This window comes from Juglans microcarpa x Juglans regia, chromosome 1S (assembly GCF_004785595.1).
Source record: "Juglans microcarpa x Juglans regia isolate MS1-56 chromosome 1S, Jm3101_v1.0, whole genome shotgun sequence".
In the NCBI taxonomy this organism is placed as follows: Eukaryota; Viridiplantae; Streptophyta; class Magnoliopsida; order Fagales; family Juglandaceae; genus Juglans; species Juglans microcarpa x Juglans regia.
This window is the reverse complement of record NC_054595.1, coordinates 17,237,443-17,260,972: the sequence shown is the minus strand read 5'-3', so window position 1 is coordinate 17,260,972 and position 23,530 is coordinate 17,237,443. Positions and strand designations below refer to the sequence as shown.

At 38.5% G+C, this 23,530-nt stretch overlaps 2 protein-coding genes across 7 annotated transcripts; both read right to left on the bottom strand.

Moving 5' to 3' along the window:
* Positions 1–4,097: 4,097 nt before the first annotated feature.
* Positions 4,098–20,541, bottom strand: LOC121245778 (flowering time control protein FCA-like). Of its 5 annotated transcripts, none has more exons than XM_041143641.1 (19): positions 19,996–20,541; positions 16,379–16,449; positions 16,192–16,270; positions 11,698–11,780; positions 11,567–11,618; positions 9,882–9,949; positions 9,585–9,651; positions 9,131–9,210; positions 8,976–9,040; positions 8,738–8,797; positions 8,310–8,472; positions 7,447–7,530; positions 6,782–7,360; positions 6,124–6,330; positions 5,845–6,045; positions 5,733–5,771; positions 5,382–5,423; positions 5,262–5,298; positions 4,098–4,431 (listed from the first exon to the last, which is right to left on the bottom strand). In XM_041143641.1, the coding sequence occupies exons 1-19, from the start codon at positions 20,132–20,134 to the stop codon at positions 4,424–4,426; spliced, it is 2,124 nt and encodes a 707-aa protein (XP_040999575.1). In that variant the 5' UTR covers positions 20,135–20,541; the 3' UTR covers positions 4,098–4,423. The 5 variants fall into 5 exon arrangements, with proteins under 5 accessions (XP_040999575.1, XP_040999572.1, XP_040999574.1 ...); XM_041143638.1 differs by having other exon boundaries at positions 5,382–5,447; positions 19,996–20,540; XM_041143640.1 differs by having other exon boundaries at positions 5,262–5,307; positions 19,996–20,540.
* LOC121245779 (protein SINE3-like) lies at positions 20,393–23,476 on the bottom strand. Of its 2 annotated transcripts, XM_041143643.1 has the most exons (4): positions 23,187–23,476; positions 22,958–23,083; positions 22,147–22,601; positions 20,393–21,627 (listed from the first exon to the last, which is right to left on the bottom strand). In XM_041143643.1, exons 1-3 carry the CDS (start codon positions 23,355–23,357, stop codon positions 22,164–22,166), a joined length of 735 nt encoding a protein of 244 aa, XP_040999577.1. In that variant the 5' UTR covers positions 23,358–23,476; the 3' UTR covers positions 20,393–21,627; positions 22,147–22,163. The 2 variants fall into 2 exon arrangements, with proteins under 2 accessions (XP_040999577.1, XP_040999576.1); XM_041143642.1 differs by lacking the exon at positions 20,393–21,627 and having other exon boundaries at positions 21,960–22,601.
* Positions 23,477–23,530: the final 54 nt, after the last annotated feature.

Here is a 23,530-nt window from a genome sequence, read left to right as displayed (position 1 = left end):
TTGAAGGTAGTTTATATATAGCCTTATCATTCATGGACTTCACTAGAGCAAGATTTGGTATTTGAGGTAATTGTTATCTGTGAGGTTGGGAATGAGAAAATGAAGAATCAGAGAGATGTAGTCGATCCCCTTTTGATCCTTGTCGTAGGAGTGAGCAAAGTAACGTTTAAAAGTTTCTGGCCTTGCTGAACAAAGGTTAGGATCGATTTAATTACCCACGTGCACATGATCTCGATCGTGAGAATGGGTAAAAAAAAACCGAAACTGACTCTAATGAACTGGGAAATCAGAATTTATAGTTTTCTATTTGCAACGAAAAGCCATGTCGTTGGTGATATGAAATATACCTATCACTTTTGCAACGAATTTACTTTTACTTTTTCTCGTTGGTGATACTATCACTTTTGCAATGATTTCTTTGAATTCATTGCAAATTCGCTCTAACCTTTTTGTAGCGAATGTAAATGTCGTTGGTGATACTATCACTTTTGCAACGAATTCAAATATTCGTTGCAAATATACATTTCACCTTCACTTTTGCAACGAAGTTTTTAAATTCGTTGCAAATATACTTTTACTTTTTTATTTGCAACGAAAAGTAAATCCCGTTGGTGGTAACCAAATCACTTTTGCAACGAATTCCACTATTTGTTGCAAATATAAATTAATATATTATTTGCAATGACTAAATCTCGTTACTAACGTTCACAAAACTCACAGTTTCACTTTCAAATATACCTTTATTTTTTTTTTCAAGTTATTTGCAACAAAAGAGTAAATCGTTGTAAAATTGAGGTTGGCCTTTTTGTAACAAAAAGAATATGTTGGTATTTGGAACAATTATTTTCTGCAACAAAACCAAGTTGTTGCTAATTGAGTAGGTATTTTTTACAACAAAAGAAAGTCCTTGGTCATTGAGGTGGTACTTTTTGCAACGAACGTATTCGTCCGTACTGTAATTACGACTGTTAGAAAGTAATTTCATATACTAACTACAACGATACTTTTGCAAGGAAAAAACTTCATTGCAATTGGAACAATTTGCAAAGAAATAAACTAACTCGTTGAGAAAAAGCACATTATTAGCAAGGAAAAAAACGTTTGTTGCAAATAGACGTTGCAAATACGCAACTCCGTTGTAGCGCTAGATTTCCTCTCACGTCAACAACCCGTGCATGTCTCATGGTTACTAAACACAACTCAAGTGATCGATTATCTCTACATTATAAGCACCTTTCACTTCCACAACTCACTGGTCACCACCTTTTATCAGTATATTTCCTCTGGTATTAAAAGCTTGAAGGCCCATTATAATCACAATTCTGCTACAGGTACCCGGCGTTGGGTACCTGTTGCGGAATCGGCTCAGCCGATATTATTTAAATTAATTAATTAATTAAAAAAAAACAAAAAACGATTTCAAAGCAAATCAAACCTTAAGTTCTTAACCCATCCCAGCCAGCACCCAAATCGGTCTCAGAAACAAATCAAACCCATCCCAGATAAAAGCTGTTGGGGTTTACAAAAGGAAGGAATCAAAGCTACTTGTTCTTTCATTTTTACAGATTCGGCTTCGTATAGGAGTGATTGCCTCGTTCTTTTGTTTTTACAACACTATTTGGATAAAGTCTAAAAGAATCAGAAAAAAAACTACGGATACAAGGAATCAAAGGTCCTCCACCTTCGTTTTTTTCTGGAAATCTGTCTCAAATGCAAAGATTCAATCCCAGGTGATGAGAACCCCAAACCGTGATGATCAAATTGTTGCCCACGATTACACTTCCACTCTCTTTCCATAATAAAAGGAAACGATAAGAATGTCAACGGTCTCTCAGACAACAGTAATGCTAATGGCTGCCTCCAAGAAAGGAGTTTCTGAAAGCTCTGGTTTTTACAAAAAAGAAGCTGTCTGGAGACAGGAAACCTTGAAAAAAAAAAACAAACAAACTAACTAAAACTATATCAGATCGTTTTTTACCCAAATCTTCAAAACTATATCCAAGTACTGATTTTGGTGGGTGTCACTCAAACTTTTTGACATTCTCAGATACAAATGTCTATTATTCATCTATAAGATGAAGAAGTTCACAAAACATATTTGTTTCCTTTAGGGTGAGAGAGAGAGAGAGAGTTAAGTAGTTTATAAAACGTCCTTACCTTACTGAGGTGAAACTGAGGTGTTCAATCGGGTGAGGTGAAACAAGCGAGGTGGGTTTCGAGTTTCATGAACAGCCGAATCAAAAGGAAATGAAAAAGGGATACCGTTTCATGAGATGGTGCGAACGCACCGTTTCACTAATGCCACGTGGAACCACGGGTACGTGGAGGGTACCCCTCCCGGGTGAAATATAATTTTTGTTATAATCATGTGGCTACGTACTTGACTTTCTGTTTAGTAATGTTAAGCTTGCAATTACATTTGCATGCACACAAAACACCACTTTGGAAGTTTAAATGAAGCATACAGTGAAGTGTGTTTTAGGGTTTAGCTTAGACCGCCACAATTGTTAAGAGGCCGAGGCCATTTTCTTCTCTTGGATAGAAAAGGAAGTCTCTGAGAACCCATGAATGGTGGCGACACACCAATGTCACTGCTTTGTTTCAATGCAAGTCATATTCTATGCCAATCACAAATGTTTTGCTTTAACTTCCTTGAATAATGCAACGGTTGTGAAACATTAGGGTGGGCAGCGGGGCCCCGCACCCCGCTACCCCATCCCTATCCGCCCTACCTCTGCATGGGCCCACCCACCCCGCATCTGGCCCCCTAGCAGGGGCGGAGGGCAGGCAGTGCCAATGTAATTCACTCTTGTGAACAAGTCTAACAAATTTAAAAATTGGTAACATAGTTTTTATGTTATCAATTTTTAAATTATTGTTATATATATAAATTTTAATTTACAATTTAAATTATATAATAATTTGGGTTTGCGTCCAAAAAAAATATTTTAAAAAAAAATTTAGGCCCAATAGGGCATCAGTACCCTTGAAGTGGGCGGGGCAGATAGGATGTCCACCCCCACCTCCCGGCACCGAGGCGGGGTGAAAACACCACCCTCGCATATGCGGGGGCGGGGTGCAGGGAAGGGGTGACCCTGCCCCCCATTGAGAGTTTTGCAGGGTTATGACGCCACGCTGGTGTTAGACTTTGTTGGAGAGAAAACTACAGGTCCAAACTTGAATTCCCTGAAAGGGTTTGAAGTAATAGACACCATTGAAGTATGAACTCGATTCCATTTGTCCTCAAACTACTATATCTTTGTGCTGAAATTCTCGCAACTGTTACCAGAGACTCCGTGGTTCTGGTGTGCGCTCAAAGTTGACGATTTTGTGCCAAGTGGTTATGATTTTTGTGCTAAATTTCATGATGGGCTTGCGCTAGCTTGAGTTCTTATTTACATGCAGTCTGGCTTACCCGCTTGGGAGGTCCAATGAGGAGTGAGGTGAGAGAGCTTGAGTTCACCTCGTGGCCCAAGTCCCAGAGTGAACCTTTGCGCTCATTGACATGAACTACGCTTTGAACTAGATGATGTATATCCACAACAATATGTGGTGTGCTTGGTCCCAAAGAAACACGACCACTTCCCATTCAAAAGGCGTACACAAAATTGGCCAAGCCCGTTGCCCAATGATTGAGCTCTCGACTACAAGGAACCAACCAAAATGTTGCAGATACTAATCTTGATTTTGCTGCCTCACTGCAACAACCAGGCTCAGGATCAGAAAACAGCACCACATTAGCGCAACTTGGCGACCCCGGCAGCATTCGATAATCAGTACTACAGGAGAGGGTTAGCTTTCATCCAACCAGGTTCTTGTTAGTGGCCACTAGCAGATGCGTGAAATAGTCGAAACTTAAGCAGAGTATCGATTTGTGTTCACCAAGATTCGAGAAGCTTAGGGGGTAGGTATAAGCCGAGCGTTTAAAAAATACTAATGCAGTTAAATAATTGTCATAGTTGTTTATGGAAATATTAATGAATTAGACCATTACTAATGTTTCATTTCCTCTATATATCAAACCTAATGCACATTACTTGCCGCCGCAATAAACTCTAGGGCCAGGTTCACAGATATTGTGAACATTATAAACAAGATGATGCAAAATCGAAAGCTGATAATGGCGATGAATTATGTTACACAAAAATAACATTATAATACTCAGTCAAGGCGAGTCACTGCTCCCATTGACTAATGGCACACAGGCTTCTAATTCACTGAGCTACTTCCTGTGAGACAGTAAAACCTCACAACAAAGGATAGAAAACTGAAGGCTCAAATAGCATTAAACAATCCATTTAGCATTTTAGCTTGGAAAAAGTTGCATGCCTTAACCTTTGAGCGAGTTTCACACAGATTCTTTAGCTCAGTATAGTCCACATGCCCATGTGCCATCTATACTTCTACTTTCTGCTCAGCCACTTCAAGTTCCTGAAGATGAAAATTTCCGAGTATGTCAGTTGACAGCATGAAAAGCAATACAGCCTAAAGAACGTACAGTGCATATGAGATAATGTAGTCCGTTCAGAAGTAAAGCATATAGAGGGTAAAATTTGCCTAAACAAAATAAAACTAACCATAAATAAAACCCGAGAGGTTGGCTCAAGTGGTAAAGGCCTTGGTCTTGGTGGTATGCTCCCTCCAAGTCCAAGGTTTGAATCCTCTTGGATGCAAAAAATTTCTAGGGAGCCATCAGACTTGGAGAACTTCCCCAAGGTGCAAAAACTCATTGCCAAGGGCTTGTGCACCCCCGAGATTAATCAGGACTTTGTTCTTGAACACCCAATGCCAATCAAAAAAAACAACCAACCCCCCCCCCCCCCCCCCCCCCCCCCCCCCCCCCCCCCAAAAAAAAAAAAATTAAAAAATAAAAACCTACCGTACTTTATGGTTCAATAAAGTCATATGCAACTATAATCACATTTGGGTGGGAAATGTAGTAATCCAGTAAAGGAGTGTTTCTCCTCTTCTATCCAGAAAAGAAAGAAGACTGAAAAAGTGAAGGCAGTTCCTCTTTCCTCCTCTCAAGGGTGCACTGGCCCTGCAAGGAGTTCCCTCAAGTGCACCTAGGGTAATTCAAGGGGAAAATCTCTCAGTCCAATGGCCCCTACAAATTGTTTGCACCCAAGAGAATTCGAACCTTGGAGGGAGCATACTACCAAGACTAAAGCCTTTATCACTTGAGCCAACCCCTATGGGTTACACTTCTTTATTTTGATGAGCAAAGTAATAATCAAGTCATTAACGGAAATAATTAGAACCTGCTGGCTTATTCTTCCACATCCACTCCTGAGAAGCCTGAAGGCCCTACAGCATATGCAGACAATTAGAATTAAGACCATGGAGAGAAATCCGAGCACATCAAGGCATCAACTTGATACCTGTTGGAAGCGTGTAGGGTCATTCACTGAACCAGCTACAACCTGTAATTGTGTATAACCAGGATCCTGTAAAGCCAAAAGATTGCAAAGTACATGACCAACCCATACATAACCAAATACACAAAGCTGAATGCATAATTAGTCTATCAAATCAAGAACTTTATATACATTGCTGACCTATGTCCTAAAACAAATGATTAAAGTATAAACTAAAATTCGTACAAACTCCATTCAAAAAATAGTGCAAGACGCCAAAACAATCATTTTCAGTATAATATAAGCTTTTTGCAAAGTCCAGGACCACACGAGGCATTTGACAGGGAGTAGTCTTTCGGCAACCATGAAATTTACCTGAATATTTTGGTGACCTGCAACTCCAGAAACCTGGTGCTGGAATTCCAAATTATTCAATTAGCAAAAACGTAACTGATAATATAGAAGTAGCTAGGTTAGAGACACTGACCAATGATGACAAAGTAGGCTGCTGTAACTGCTGCTGGTGGTGGTGCTGTGTTTGAAGCTGAGCCTGCATCTGCAACTGCTGTGTTTGTCGAACTTGCTGGGTAGATGGAACATGAGGGATAGACTGGGCTTGAGGCTGCTGAACTTGTGGTTTTTGATGATGCTTCTGTTCTAATAATGCCAACTCTTCAGGTTTCTCCCACTACAGGTCCATTTAAGCAAACCTTACATAAATTGTAGACAAATCCCAACAATAAGGCAAGTTTGATAAAATTCTCACCCGGCTTTCACCAGTTACACCATTATGATAGTACTTGTATCCATCAGGAGAGGTGTGCTCTGTCCAGTTACATTTTACAGGAGCCACAGCCTGGGTAAGTAAAGGTACAACAGGAGCAGCAGATTTGGATGAAGGCACATCAGTAGCTGGTGCAGTGGTAGCTAGGGTACTGGCAACTATCTGTGGTACAATCCCAGCCCATTGAGTCTGCAGCAACAAATGACATTCTCAGCATATAATCTTTAAAAGTTTGATATAAAAAATAAACCGAAGGAACATTGCAAAAATAAATTTCTGCAAACAAAAACAGTTCAAAACTGCCAAAAATGACACAGAAATGTATCCTGACTTCAGAAGCAGATAAGTCGGATGTTTACGAGTTGACAGACAAGTCAAGGACCCACATCCACTAATGTGGTCACATTCTCAGTATACATCCCATCACTGGAACTATGAATAAATACCATCTTACACATCCCAAGTTTTCATATATATAACAAATTATTTAGGGCAATCAGGTTATCGTTTAAGAAGTACTTAGGTGAGATCATCAAATGGTAGCTCCAACTCTTAACGTCATGACAGCATATGTTATAGTTGTCAACAACAACAGATATTCCAGCATCCTAACCAACGCACACCCTCGAATACTGAATACCTGCTGTTTAATTGCCTGAGAACTCTGCAGTGACGTTAAACCTTGATTTGATGGCTGCATCAGCTGCAACTGTTGTTGCAGTTGGGAGAATGCTTGCTGAGACGACTGAAAGCTTGCCTGCAGAGTTTGTGTCTGTTGTGACAGCATCTGAGCTAATTGAGAAGGCGGCTGCTGAAGAGGTGGTTGCTGTAACACAGAAGCAGGAGGCCGCAATTGGTTGGGAACGATAGATACAGAATGGGGTTTTAGGTTAATATCCAGAGGGGTTGGTAGGACTGCAGCAGATGAAGCAGTCTGGTGAACCTGAGGTTGAGAAACAGACAGCTGTCCACCCAAACCAAGCAACTGTTGAGATGGCAGTGCTTGACTAAAGGGGGTTTGACCGGCAGAATGAGGAAGCTGTGGGTGACCAAGCTGCTGTAGTGATGCACGGGGCATCTGCATTTGTGCGTAGGATGCTGAAGTCTGAGGGTGAGATTGAATGGAAGGTGGCAAGTGCTGAGGCGACTGAACAGGCTTCTGGAATGGTGATATTTGCTGGCCGACTGGTTGAAGTTGTGGCGTTGACTGGTTAAAACTCTGAAAAGAACTTGGAACCAGATTACTAACTTGTTTTGGAAGTACTAGCTACAAATTGAAGAAATCAAGAATCAATCTCCATTTACCTGTTGCGATGTAACTGCCTGTCTCAAATGGGAACTATCAGCAACGCCATCAATGCCACTCAAAGGACCAACCTGGAATTTTTCCTAGATTTGTAAGGAAAATAAGTTTGAACCATAAAAAATAATACAAAACAATTTAACACCATGAGAATCTTGCAAAACACAACATGAAATTACAATCAATAATCTATCCAACCAGGGGAATCTATTATGTAATTAAAAACCACAGATAAGCTTCAGATTAACCATTGAAAGAGACATCAAAACTAAATATGCATAACACAAGTCTTCAGATAACACTTGCGGCATAGGTAATTATGATTTCTCAAATTTGGGCATTGAACTCATTCAAAGCAACTTGGGAGAACGAAAAGAAAACTAAAATGTAGTAACATACCGGCCAAGCACACAACTTCTACTCTGATCCCAACATTTTGGGAGTATAGCTCATGCCTAAATGCAGTGAGGCAAAAAATGATATCTTACTTCAACTACAGACAGTCAGCAAAACATACAGACCATAACTCAGAAAAGGGGCCTCTGAGCATATATACTACTAAATTCATATTTCAGAGCAACTGGTAATGGAAGAGAAAGAGAAGGTGGGACAACATTTTGTAGTGACTTTCTTTGGAAACCAACAAAACTTGATTAGTCACCAAAAATCAGATGATCATCTATCCCAGTACCACTTACAGTCAGAAGAAAAGCATTACTTCAAAAAGAACAATCTGAATCGGCAGTCATCATTAGAACATTGACCTCCGTTATATATTTTGAATCAAGCATGTTACCATTAAAAAATAAGTTTAGTTAAAAACGTACAGATTAATACATAGCAGAATATTCAAATTTGTTCGTACCGGATTCAAAGGCACTGCCATGTCACTAGACCTAGGAAACAACTGGCCCCCAAAGCCACGAATATCTGCATTAGAGGGTGGCCTTAAATTAGGTGGACTGATTGGATGCCAAGCATTGGGTGGAATTCTATCACCCATAGGGTCACCAAAATTCTTTCCTGCTCTGCAAAGGGCATGAAAATAGATTTTTTCTGAGTAATCGAAAATTTTATTGAAGAAAACATAATGCATAACCCAAGTACATGATATACACGAGAAACTTCTACTAGAAATACAATAAGATACAAAGAAATTATGAAAACTCATCCCCTTAAATCTAGCTTCAAAATTGAAGTGTGCAGAGATAAATAGAATGATCAAGGGTAAAGAGGAAGCAACAAGGAATTAATTTCCATGGACCGTGAAGAAGGGTGGGGGGGTTAAGATACCTAGCCCCTGGTGGCTGAAAACGAGGACCTACACCTGGACCTCCAAATGCAGGACCACCCCTGAAAAAGAGAGAAAAAAGTCAAAAACTGCAACAAGAGGATTACTCGAGAGTTACTCTAAGCAGATGCTGAACTTTAACAGGCCCCACCAATGCAACCACCCCCCCCCCCCCAAAAAAAAAAAAAAAATCATAATTGCACATAGAAGACTGGAGACAATGTTTTAGGACGTCAAAACCTTGAATCTCCAGGCCTGGGTCTCTTAGGATCAGCAAATCGGACCGTCAATGGTTGATCACAACCCTAAAAACCAGACAAAAGATAGTATATAAACACCCTTTAACAATATAATCCTTAAAAGAATATTTCAAGAAAAGGAAAAAAAAAACTAACTCTCATTGTATAGATTCCATTAAGAGCATTTATTGCTGCCACTGCCATGTCTCTGTGAGAGTATTTAACAAAACCACATCCTTCAAAATAAACTACAGTAGATCAAAAAAAATGAATACAAAAACATCACTCACAAATACATGTCAAGCACAAATGACTATAATCAGTTCTTCAAAAGTACATGAAATAGACTATAATGGTACCGACCATACTTATCAATCATGCCTGCAGATTTTTTAATCTAATTCCTACAATCTATCAAAAACTAAAACATTTGGCACATGCTTTTAACAAGCATTTAAAACTATTTAATTGAATCAAATTTAATCCAAGTTAATAATAAGGGAAATTATAATATCGCCAAAAGAAGCAAGTCGAACAGCCTTCAGCAAATCCTACAGTTCCGATCATACTTTTTTTTTGCTACAAGAGCAACTAAGATGAGAGGACACACCACGACTCTGCTTCATATTATCACGCATGAGGTAAACATCTTCTACTCTGCCATACTTGGAAAAAATCTGACAAGGTAAACATCAATCATTAACTTGCACTACATTAACTTAAAGAGGATAAAACAAGTACACATGGTGCTCAAAAGACTTGGGAAACAAGAGATTTTTTTTTTTTTTTTTGTGTCACACTCAGAAAGAATTCTTTTTTTATATATATAATTTCATACTGAGAAAGAAATTATGCACAGGAAGTACTGATATTAGAAAAGGACAGCTCAACAATTTGATCAACATACTTCCTCAACTTCCTTTTCCGTAGCATGTTTGTTCAGCGAGCCGACAAACAATTTGTACTCAACGGCACCTACCATTAAAAGTAACAACGTCAGCAATGAAAGATTTTGATGGTTTTCAGACAAAATTTTGCTTAAATTAAAGAAGTTAAGGACAAAGTTTTCCCCATATATCTAGTTTATACTTCAGTCTTATGGTAAAAATTGGAGGGAAAGGACCATGAACAGGAGGGTTATGTTTAGGAAGAAAGGCCAGGAAGGAAAACTTGCACTTCAATATTTAATATTTGTGAGGTCTTAATTGTATCCTATCATTTCATTTCATTTCAGTACCAGCCCAAATCGCAAACAGTGATACAATTGACCATTTGAGGTACTAGTTACTAGGTGGCTCCACCAAGTTCCATATATATCGTGTCAGTACGAGCCCAAATGACCATTTGAGGTAATTTTTACTAGGTAGCTCAACAAAAAATTTTCCATAACAAGGTTTACAATTAACATGCCAAGAGAAGTCAGAAAAAAATAATGATATTGCCTGACTAAGAAAACACCCTCAATCGAAAGATGCAAACAACTCGACAGAAATGCCAAATGATGGGATTTAGTTGGGAAATGTTGAAGTCCTTGATTAATGTAACATAATTAGGTTAGTGGTTGGAACTCTCTAAGAAATAAATATGATGCATACTAACATGTATGAGAATATTACTTTCTTCTTTCCTGATAATAAATAAATAAATAAAAAAGAACATGTATCAGAATGGTCTGAGCACGTGGATGTTCTATCCATGTTGAAAACCTTGTTTCTATGACTGTTAAAATGCTATTGGAAGACCTCTCTAAGCTTCTTCCAGATTTGACCCATTCTATCATAAAGCCAACGCATTCTAGGACAAATAAGTGACAAAATAATAGTAATAATAATCAACAACAACAACAACATAATAATAATAATAATATCAATATTGACATTCTATAAGGAAGATAAGATTTTATAAATAACTAAAGAGGATGAAACCCCGATGCGCATACAAGAGATTCACCTAACTAGCAAAGGGAAAAGAGTAATGCTACATACAGTCGTGGAATGTGCAAATGTCACGCAATCGTTTTGAAAAAGAGTGGGGTCCACTATTAAAAAATTAGTTTTTTTTCATGTGCATCCCGTATTTACTCACTTTTTTCAAAGAGATTGAGCATCGCTAGCGCATTCCACGATTACAAATATCATTTCTCAAGGGAAAATATAATAGTAATAACAACAACAACAACAACAACAAAAAAAATAATAATAGGACTTCTAAAAACTAAAATCTCCTAAACAACAACTGGTATACTAATACTTTGTCACTGTTGACCCATGCCCCAGATGATGTTCTTTTTATTTCCATCATTACCTACTCCTAAAATATTTCATTTTTCACTTTTATGTTCTACCCTTTCTACACTCTCAGAGAATCTTCCATCACAATACAACCTGTCCAACAACTTTTTCCCATAACGGGACATGAGTTTTTCTTTAGAGAAAAAAATTAAAGAGGTAACAGACTGGGTTTCTTACAAGACATCATATTAATGTCCAGTATTATTTTATATAGCTTGTAATATTATCACATGAATTGCAAACATGTAATATCATGACAGAATTTCTAAACTAATATATTCTCAAATTTACGGATAATTACCAAGGCGTTCTCGTTCTCCATCAGCATATCTGACTTGTATAGGACCCACTCCCTGGAGAACATGAGTGCATGAATCTAGCATAAAATTAGTTTGCCTAAAAGATTGAAAACAATTCCAGCATGAAACTCACCCCGGGAAGAGTATGTTGATTGTGCAATGCTCTTATGGCCCTATCAGCTTCTTCTGAGGTGGCATATTTTATAAAACAACAGCCTGCATAAGCAGAGAGTTTTTACCCTAGTTCCATTACAATACTTACAACAAATTTGAGCATAAATATCCACTCTGAAAAGAGCAATAATATCAATTCCTTAAGTTTAAAGCATAAGCCTCTGGTAGAGGAAACAATGTCACCAGAAGAAACCATAAATACGTGGTTCAATGACTAAAGAATAGACCAAATGTATCAATAATTGAGATTAATCTTTGCTACACACAGCATGGCTTTCCAAGGTAAGAAACCATAAATACATGGTTCAATGACTAAAGAATAGATCAAATGTATCAATAATTGAGATTAATCTTTGCTACACACAGCATGGCTTTCCAAGGTAGCTATATATTAAATTTAAATTCAACTAGTTGTTCACAAAAAAACTAAGAAAACAAAATATTATAATTCAGATACTTCCCAAAAATACATAATTATAAAAACCCACAAGCTGGAAGTCAAATATTAAGAACTCAACACACTATTGAAAGTTACAAACAAATCTGAACTCCATGGTACAGATTCAATATTGTCTATTTTGAGCACACATCTGGAAAACCAGAAGAGTGATAAGAGTCTATTAGAATACTCGTTGTAAGGATTTATGTGCAACCACAGAGATTGGCCACCCATGCCAAATATTATCCTTGTCCCGAACAAAAGCAGAAAATGGATTAAACCACGTCCCAATTGCATATATATTATGTCCAATACTCTTCTTTGGTTCCTTTCTTTCAATGGCAGACAGCAGTGAAGCAAACAAGCAATGCAGTGGCTCCTGGCAATAGGCCCAGCAGACTATCCATGTTTCCGAGATGCTATTACCGTGGCTACACAGCATTAAGCCTCATTAAGCATCTTCATAAAATCTAAAGGTGTAAATGATTTCCAATGTACAAGGGTTTCCAAGGTTTTGACTCAAGTCTTGCAATAAAAGGCATCAATAAAAAAAAACAACTTCAATCTGAATTATATAGTCGTCTTAGTGAAATTGTTGATTCGCCCACAGATATATAATAAGAAATCTAGGGGGAATTAGTTGCATAAATAAGAAACACATTAAACAAGGTTCCAGTCTCCATAGCGAGCACAGATTTTCCAAGACTAAGGAACTTGATCGAAATTAAAAGTTCCTAAGAGCCGAAAAGTTCAACTACCATACTCTGGTAGTAACTTAGTAACATCACATACGTTCATATCCATCAAAACAATACATGTATATCAGCAACACACAGGGTGTAAGAATATCAAATCCCAACATTCACACAAGCCATAATAACAGAAGCATACTCTGGGAGAAGATTGCCATTTACTAATAGTTTTACCCATAACAACTTGCACTCAAGCCAAATTACATTCTGTAGCTCCACCATGCTAACATCTAAAAAAAATTCAACAACTCGACAAAATTTTATTGCTGAACTCAACCCATAAGCGTGAGTGCTCACATCCATTTCTTTAGGTCAATGGGCAAAGTGTAAAGAGTACAAAAAAGGACAGCCCATATCCATTTACCAAAAAACAGTTTAATTGGCTATCATCAGTAAGAGAGAAAATGAATCAAACAAGGCACCTCCAATATGATAAGTTTCACTGAAAAAAGTCAATAACTATTCAGGAACATGATGACGACAAGGGACAAGAGTCTCGGTTCTGTCAACGGAGCATATGGGCAGTATGTAACTGTATTATGCAGTAACTGCATAACCAAACACAAAACTCATTCCCAACGGTACAATCATTTCACAAGCACCAGCATTTTAAAAAGGATGTCAGATGCAAACATCTTTAGAAGATTTCCCGATCAAGAAACTACTTAAAAATTAGCCAAGTCAGCCGTTGGAATTTGGAATCTGAAACTTAAACAAAAACCACATCCTGATTGTATCACTGGCTTACCTCTTGGTTAAGCCAATAATGCCCCTTCAATGCCATTACCTTATCAAGTCTAAAATATCTACTCAATGGACAATAAATACACACACAAGGTATCTATTACAGAACTAAAAAGACAAAAAATTATCATTATCATAGCCACAGAAAGAATTGGCTAATGCTCTACCATCACGCATAATATAGTGCAGTGCTATGCCATCAAGTGGAACATAGGCACCTATGCAGTATGCACCAATAGAACTCCTAATAGACCCAACATATATCCACAAAGCCAAGAATTCTGACAATGAGACTACAGCACTCAATGTGCAAATTAACAACCTACAGTCTTGCTTCAACAATATCATCGACCAAAATGTTAGCATCCACAAACAGAAAATCAAATCTGAAAACTACTTGCACGCAATGACGCATATATAAGCCCCACATTTCACAACAAAAGCACAAAATCCATGAAATCCCACACAAGAATATCCAAAAGCTTTAAGCTTACAGGATATTAATTGATGGTGTCAGGGTTCTCATTGAGACCCAATTTACAATGAAAACTCTGTCAACAGTTGAACTACTCAAATAAGAGTGCTCCGAGAGATTAGTTCAGCCATTACATGATCGAGAAAACTCAACCCACATGCAACTAAAAACTGTGTTTGCCCTCGGGTCTCAAATAAAATCTAACCCCTCCAAAAACTAAAAGAAAAATGAGTATTTGCCCTCAGATCTCAAAATAGAACCCCCTCCCCACAAATAAAATACAAGAAAGAAAAGAAAGAAACCCACAACACAAAAGTCCATGCAACACTTAATAACTCAAATCCTCAGCTGTAGAAACAAGAAGCATATATAAATAACTTTCGTAGTAGTGAAGCACGCAAACTAACAAGCATTAGCAACCTCCAACAGATGGCCCGAGTTAACCACTCAATAAACAATCTGGACTGGTCTGAAAGAAATATCTAGGCCAAATGCCGTCTCATAAGAAAATTCTAGCAGAACCTCAGATCCTAATTATATGTAATAAAAGAACATCCAAACACATTTTTCTCCAGACTTAAACATACAGCACTACCGCTAAACACATCGCTGTGTACAGAAACCCATGCATAACTTAATTTGCTAAATTCTTTGTTGTACAAACTACAAGCAAAACCCATCAAAACGGAAGAAAACTAATAGGAAACCCCACCAGGCCGTCTCATAAGAAAATTGTAGCAGAGCCTCAGATTCTAATTACATAATAAAGAACCTCCAAGCACACTTTTCTTAGATTTGAACATACAGCATCACAGGTATGCGCATCTGCCATGTACAGAACATGCATAACTTAATTTGTTAAATCCTCTGTTGTACAAACTAGAATCAAAAGACAAATAAATGGGAAAAAAACTGAGGAAAACACACAATTCAAACCAAAATAAGTAAGATTTGGTATTACAATTGCACAAAAATCTAGAAGTATAAACAGCAGTGTCAAAGAAATGGTCCATGAATTTAACCACATAATTAACAATATGGACCATAAGTCAAAGCTGATCAACGAAAAAGGTTGTCCTGTAAATACATAGCAGATGCCGCAGATCCTAATTATTATAAAGAGAAAAACACCCAAACACTTCTCTTCTAACTTTCTAACATACTCCCATCACATACCTGCCATGTAAAACATGAAAGGGGCTGCATTCTCCACATATTGCACTCATAAATGCAAACCCATGCTCAACAACAAAAAGAGCCAAATAATAAGCTCTGAGATAAAAACATCTTAGGACCATGTACCGATTACATACTTCGCATCATTCTCAAGCAGAAAAAGCAATAGAACCCAGTAACTTGAATAATATAAACAAAAGAGAAACGAAAAAACGGATAATCACGACAATAAAACAACTTTCAACATGCAACAGATCAGTAATTTAAATTTAGCTTTTGGGCAACACACTTGTAACCCACAGTCCATTAAATCTAATTACCATACATCTCTCAGAGATAATCTAACTTCACCCAGTCAATATGAAAAGTACTGATATAAGACATTCCAAGACACTTGAAATAAGAACTCCAGGTTCACCAAGATACGAAAAACCACACTCACTTCAAATTACAATCTTATTAGTTCCATTCAAAAGCAATAATTCAAGGGTTTTGTGTCAATCTCTGTACAATAGCTGCATTTCTAAACACCCTGACATAAACAAGCTACAGATATGGCAATAGACACTCCCATTACAAATGATTTGTTGGGTATTGCCCACACAATAGCAGCATCTATTTCTCTTCCAATATCCCAACTGCTTTACAAAAATTGGTTTTTAGAAGGTTTACACGTCTTGCCACCTTCTTGTTTGACAGGATGGACAGAAAAAAGGGTTGCAACCAAAACCAACAAGGCCGAAACTTGTTTCAAAATAAACTGAGACGGAAGATGAGCTTACACTTGCTCCCATCAGCCTCTCAGATGACCTGAAATAAGATAGGTATGGATAATAATTATTTATCCGAAATGATATTCACACATACCTTGTTGCAGTCCTGTTCTCTTATCTTTGATCAGAGCAACCTCTACAACATTTCCATGTACTTCAAACAAAGGGCGAATCTGACATCAAATACACATGATATTAACAAGATAACTAAAAAATAAAATAATAATAATAGGACAAAATTAGCTTAAGACATAGTTTTACATATGAATTAATTGACTTACATCTTCCTCAGTGGCTGTCCTTGGAACAGATCCAACAAAAAGTTTGGCAAAACTGCCACCATCAAAATGCTCTGAAAAAGTAGACACGAGAAAATACATTGAAGCGGGCATATAGGAAACACAGAAAGATGAATAGAGAAAAGGAAACTGGAACTACTTTCAAAGCTGAATTCAACCACTTTCAGTAGGAAATATCACTGAATGTTTGGAATTTTTCAAACACTGGACCCTTGGAGTCACAAAGAAGTTATGAGATGAAGTGAATTGCCCATGACCATTCAGTGAAGTAAGATAGCTATGATACGCTTAAAAACCACACAAGTCCAGCTCTTTACATGGGCATCACATCGATAACTAACCATATAACTAAAGCATGGTTCTTTTCTTTTTTTCTTTTGATAAATAAGAAGACATACGAATGAAATAGGCGAAGCCCATGTACACAGGACAATTTTATAAAGCGCGGTTCTTAATTATATAAGACAATAGTATGAGCAAATCTCTCTCAATGACTTGACTTTTCCCTCCTGATTCTCCCTCAATGCCTGTACTCCTCTCCTATTTCCAGCGCTTCTCGCCGGAAATAATCCATTAATCACTGTTATTTTGTTGTTTTCTTTATCATTTTTCATCATCTTTTATTCTCTTCAGATTCCCTTCTTCTTTTTGATTTGTTGGGTTGTTTTTGGTTATGGTTTCGGGCCTGGTTAAAAGCCCAAAACGGAAGGCTAAAAAAAGTTTCGGTGTCTCAGGAGTTTCGGTTTTGGCTTCCTCTTCAAGCACGCCGGTGCCGGTGCCGGTACCTACTCCAATGGTCTTGGAACCGGCACATACTATTTTGCCGGCCTCCGATGACTCCTCTGCTGGTGTGATGGAGATAGTATTGTCGCCGGAAGTAGAAGAGGGTGAAATAATGCTACAGGACGTTGAAAAGGAGGTGCTGAGTGGAGGGGAGTTTAACACGATCATGTCTTTGGCTCCTTTGGCTAATTGTGTGCACCTATTGGAAATGGTTCCTTTGTCAATAAAGCCTATTTTTCCAGTTGAGAATTTGTCGCATGCCAAGATGGTCAATAGCTCGGTTTTGGCTGATTCTGGAAAACTACATCAGGAGGTTTCAAATGGAGAGGATTCAGTTGAGCCCAATTTACAATTGGAGATATATTAGGGGGAATGCTCTGATGAGGATGTGGATAGTCTGACTCCTCTTCATACCCTCCCGCCTCATACTTCAACCAGAATTGCCTCAGAATGGGTTTTAAAAAAGGTTGAAGAAGTACAGGCCTGTGTGGGATATCTTGTGTTGGTTTTGAAGAGCAATTTAAGGCTCTTCTTGTTGCTATTGAAGCTGGTCGTTCCTCGACTTTGAAGTCAACTTCTAAGAAGGAAAGGGAGTTAAAAAGATTAGAATACTCCGTTAATTATGATACAAAGGAAGGCAGTGTTGGGAGGGACAGATTGAAAGGGAAGGCATCTCATTTTTCCCATGAAGCGGGTGTGTTTGGTTAGTGAGGTGATCTGAAATCATCTCAAACTACCTCACTACTATTCACTTGTTTTTTATTACAATTCATTACTTTTTCACTACTATTCACAGATCATCTGAGATCACCTCAACCTCCAAACGTAGCCTAAGATTCCTTCTTGGAATGTGAGGGGGATCAATGATGTTAACAAGCATCTTTGTATAAGGTCTCTCCTTCGTAGTTGGAAGATTGATATTGTTTGTTTTCAAGAAACGAAGCTGGGTTTTATTGATAGAAGTATTATCCATAGTTTGTGGGGGTGTTCTTTTGTGAGTTGGGCTTATTTGGCTTCTTTGGGAGCTTCAGGTGGTGTTCTTTTGATGTGGGATAATAGAGTGGTGGAGTTAATGGAGGAGTGTATTGGGCATTTTACTGTAGCATGCTCTTTAAAAATATCGATGGGTGGAAGTGGGCTTTTGCAGGAGTTTATGGGCCAAATTTGGATAGGGATAGATATTTCTTGTGGGAGGAATTGGTTGGTTTGTATTATTTGTGGGATTTGCCTTGGCGTATGTGTGGGGATTTCAACATAATTCGCTTCCCTAATGAGCGTTCAGTAGACACTAGTAAGTCGACAGCTATGGAGGATTTTTTGGAGTTTATCTTTGATTTGGATCTTTTGGATCTTCCCCTTGTAAGGGGAGCATTCACTTGGTCCAACAATAAGGGTTGGTCGAGAGTGGATAGATTCATCATATCTCCATCTTGGGAGATTCATTTCCCTTAGTTATGTCAAAAGAGAATGCCTCATGTTTGTTCAGATCACTTCCCTATTCTGCTAAATTGTGGTGGTATAAATGGGGGTCGACGGTATTTTAAGTTTGAAAATATATGGCTTCGAGCTGACAGGTTTGTGGATAGGGTTAGGAGTTGGTAGACTTTTTATCAGTTTACGGGAACTCTTAGTTTTATTCTTGCAGGTAAGCTTAAGGCCTTGAAGGATGATTTAAAAAAGTGGAATGCCGAAGTTTTTGGGAATATTGATAATCAAAAAATTTCCCTTTTGGAGGAGTTGCATGCTCTGGAGGATGGGAGGAGATCGTAAAAAGCTCTCGGTACGGTTTTATTTTAAGGTGTTGACTGTTCAGCATTGTTCTCCTTTTCCTTGGAAGCATATTTGGATGTCTCATGTGCCTTCCAAAGTCGCTTTTTTCATATAGGCAGCATCACTTGGAAACATTTTGACGATCGATAATTTGAGAAAGCGTGGTTTTGTTGTTATGGATTAGCGTTTCATGTGTAAGAAATATGGCGAATCTATGAATCATTTACTTCTGCACTGTAAGGTGGCAAAGGCATTGTGGGATGGTGCTTTCAGTAGAGTTGGGCTGGTTTGGATGATGCCTATGAAAGTAGTGGATTTACGTGCGTGCTAGATGGGGTTTCAAAGTTCTCCCCAAGTGGCTGTGTGGAAGATGGTTCTTTTGTGTCTCATGTGGTGTATTTGGTGGGAAAGGAAAGAGCGATGCTTTAATAATGAGTGCACTATGGAGGAAATCTGGAATTTCGTTGTATTTTCTTTATTTCAATGGTTTTCTGCAATAGTGCTTCATGGAGCTTTCAGCTCATGATTTTCTATTTTCATTTTCCTCTTTTTAGAATGTAGTTAGACGTTTTCTTTTGTATACTTCATGTGTTTCGCCATATTACATTCGTTCAATAAAATTCTATCTTACTTATAAAAAAAAAAAAAAAAAAAAAAAAAAAAAGAAGGTATTGTTGAGTAAAAAGGAGCCATCCAAGTACACCCGGTGTACACAGTAGATACACCTCCCTAGTGGCTCCAACCGCCCGTGCGCATTTACAACTCTAATGGGCAATTACTCCAGCTCACTCTACACACGTGAGTCCAAACAATCGTTATTGTCACGTGCATCTAGCGAGGCCCGTATCCACCAAGGAATCGGCAAGAGCAGATACCCAACACTAATTGGAAAAAAACCAATTCTTCAACAATTAAACAACAAGAACGTGTAGGAAGTAATGATCTAAACCAGCAACAAAGTAATGCACCATTCGTAGGCGCACGGAACAGAAGCAACATACAAAGCAAGAGTTATAAAGATACACTAAAACACAAGAGTCGAGAACCTGGTGACGAGCCTCCGCGGTCAGAGAAAGGGAACCCTCGCTTCTGACCCGAAAGCAGCGGAGCTTGATGATTATTTGCACCGAAACCTCCACCAGCGCCGCTCAGTGGCCTGAAACCTCCTCCCCCAACGCCGTCCATGGGCCTAAATGGTCTTCCGCCGGGGGAGTGGCGGGGGGGCTCTCAAAGGGCCGTAGATTGCCGCCGCGAAAGCTGTTGGGGCTGCGGCGGTTGTGATTGTTCAAGTTTTCGGGAGGCGCATCGGAGAAGCGAGAGGGGCCTCTAGTGTGACGGTAGGGGTGGGAGTCTTGGTGGTGGCTGTCGCTGTCGTAGCGGTCTCCCCGGTGCCTATCCAGCTTGACGAATTGAGTACGTAAACCCTAACCCTAGGATTTGAGAAGAGCGTGGACGTTGACGGGGAAGCGTACAGTCCTTCCCTGTGAGAAGCACACAGAGAGAGAGAGAGAGAGAGAGAGTTCCTGCCCCTGGCTTGCGATTTGTGCAGGTGCAAGTTTCAAATTTCGCCGAATACGGAATAATACTTTCCCTTTTCTATGGGCCTTTTATGTGCTCGAAAAGTCTACCGAGTTTTTTTCACTTTGCAGGCCTACGGCTGCCATTTCAGCAAGCAGATATAAAGCAAACGGGCCGCAATTTGGGGCGGTAACAAATAAGGAAAACGATATTCCCGCTTGATAAAATGTCTCGATAAAATGTATTGATTAGTGTTTTTTTTTTTTTTTTAAGTATTTGTGTGTTTATTTTTTAGTATTTAGTATTTATTTTTTAGTATTTTTTAAAAAAAAATACACACAAAAATGCTTTAAAAAAAAGAAAAAAATTACTTTAACAGTACCCTTTTCTGTATTAACAGGTCGTTAGAAAAGACATCCAATTTATTTTCGGTATGATGATTTTACATTCGATGAATCTTTGACGGTAAAAATTGTCCCACATCCTAGTTTCGTGTATTTTAATAAATAGGTACAAATTATTAAATTTATGTTGCCAATTGCTACTCTCAATATTTTAGGATGTAAACTAGAAAAATAATAAAATGTAGTCTGTAAAATAGGAAAAAATTAAAAAAATATAAAATGCTCTAATCCAAAGGTCCCGTGGCTTATTTTTCTATCCTGTTTGCGGGTGCATCCAACTAAAATGATGCCCCCTGTAAAGTTTGGCATTCCAATCCTTTCCATCTACTTAACAGTGACTCCAATCTTCCCATCACCATTACCTCTCTCTTTCTCCGTCTCTCGGCTGCATTATCAGTTCTGGGCAATGTCTCTGCCATACATTTGAGTATATTGGGCCTTGGCAACTCATGCCAAAACGATTGCAAGCCAGTACTATAGATCAATTTGAACAAAGGCTCGTCCAAGATCCATTCTAGATAAAGCAAGCCTCTCTAGTTCAGTCTAACTGAAAACAAGACAACTGTTCAAGCTCAGAAAGCTGCACTAATTCACATATATGACAATGATTTACCTGACCAAATTACCAATGGTTTGCAAATCCATGAAGATGGTAGCTTATCTGATATCTCGACCATCAAAGGGCAAGGTCACATTAAGATATAGGGCTCTCTATATCTGTTGTTAATTTATCCATTCTTTGTGACCATATTGCGCCTGCTTAAACAAAATGGGGGAGCTCAGCCTACAGTGGTTAAATAAGAGTAAGCACAGCTATGACTTCTTGCTGGACACGTGATATAGCTTCCCCTCCATCGAATACACCTATGCAGTTATCAGCTCGACATGTGTGTGTGTGTGTGTGTGTGTGTGCAATCATCAATTGCCTTAATGACATAAATACAGCTATTTTAAGAAAGCCCAGAAATGTCCATGGCCAGTGGATGTCACCATCAGAGGCAATGGCAATAGAGTTCGGATTTATGGTCTTGAGGCATCTAGATATGTACTGCATAAATCAGTTGAAACGATTTACACTCTCTTGATCATATAGAGCCAAGGCATATCATAATACCATTCAATTTTGTGAGATAGTACTCATCCAAATCATTTCGATTGACACCTGTTGTCAATCAATGCAGGACTGTACAGTTCAGAGTAAAATGAGAGTGCAAACCATCTCATATTGAAGCAAAATTAGACCTACTATATATGACAAATTAACAGATCTCTTACTACTTGTGCTTGATAATTCAGGTTGGAAGAGGTCCGCTGGAAGAGTTTTGGATCGCTGAACCGAAGAAGAAAGCTACTGCCACGGCAAGGATCCACAAGAAGAAACAGAGGAGAAGAATCTGAGTTTTCATGATAATGAGTTCGGCAAAGTGGTCTTTCTCTTCTTGCCGAAAGTGGAACTCGTCAATAACGATCTCGATTAGTGCATCCATAATCCTCTTAGATTGAGGATCTACATCCGCCGACTTCAGGACCTGAGACCGACTTCTTTTGAGAAAATCGACCGCGATCTCCGCCTCCACAGAGCTTATCTTGGAACCGCCCAGCTCGAAGGTTTCATGAAGGTGTCCTGATTCCTCCATGTCAACTGTGACTGTGGACGACAGAGTAAGGGCGGAAGTACCCAGTGATTCTGATGAAGCAGAAAGAGCCGGGTTCACAGCCATCAAGAAGCTCTAAATAAGATAAAAGAAAATGCTTAATCAATCAACCACCTTATGTGAAATTTATTATATGAGAAAAGCTTTACATACTACATCATCATAATCGTCGCGATGATAAAAACCTCTAAAACTACGAAAAAATAAGATCAAACTTGTATGTTAAATAGCACCTGTACTGTTCATTTTGCAGATAATCAATATTTAAAAAAAAATATCGCATAACTGCATTTCCTGCTTTCTTTTCTTCAGAAATTGAGAGAACCTAGAGAAATTAAAACAATAAATCGCCAACAAAGCACAACTGATTTCGTGAAATGCGACAAACGGCAAGAAATATAGGACCAGGTTGGGTCTAGATTCAATTTTACTTCTTCTCCAATGTGATCAGAGCCAGCGATCTCAGAAATCGAAAATAAATCCAAAGATTCCTTTGTAGATTGTGTAACATCTTCGGAAAGCGACGTAAATGCAGCGTTCAAGCTTTTCTTCACGGTCTTGAGAAGAACAATAAGAAAGAAAGGAATGAATGAGAAATCGAATTCGGATGCGACGGAGGTGAACGCATAAATTTGAAAAATCGAGTTCAGATTTTTGTGCCTTTGGTAGCTTCTTCGACGAGGATTCTTTGGATCTCAGATCCAAGTGCTCTGAGGGACGAGCCTGTTCCTTCCCTGGTGTTGGGACCTCCTTCATTTCGCTCTGTTTTGCGGGAAAAATTAGCAATTTCAAAATATTTCCAACTGGTCGGGAAACATCTAGACGTTGCATAAATAGCTTGGGATGAGAGAGATTAAAATTTAAAATAAATTAAAGAAATTGATGAAAGGAGCTACAAGAGCTTGGTTTCGCTGGGTAACTTGGGTTGGAATTTTTAAAAATAAAAAATTTAAGGCGAGAGAATCATATAATTTAATACTTTTTTATTCTATGCTCTATGATTC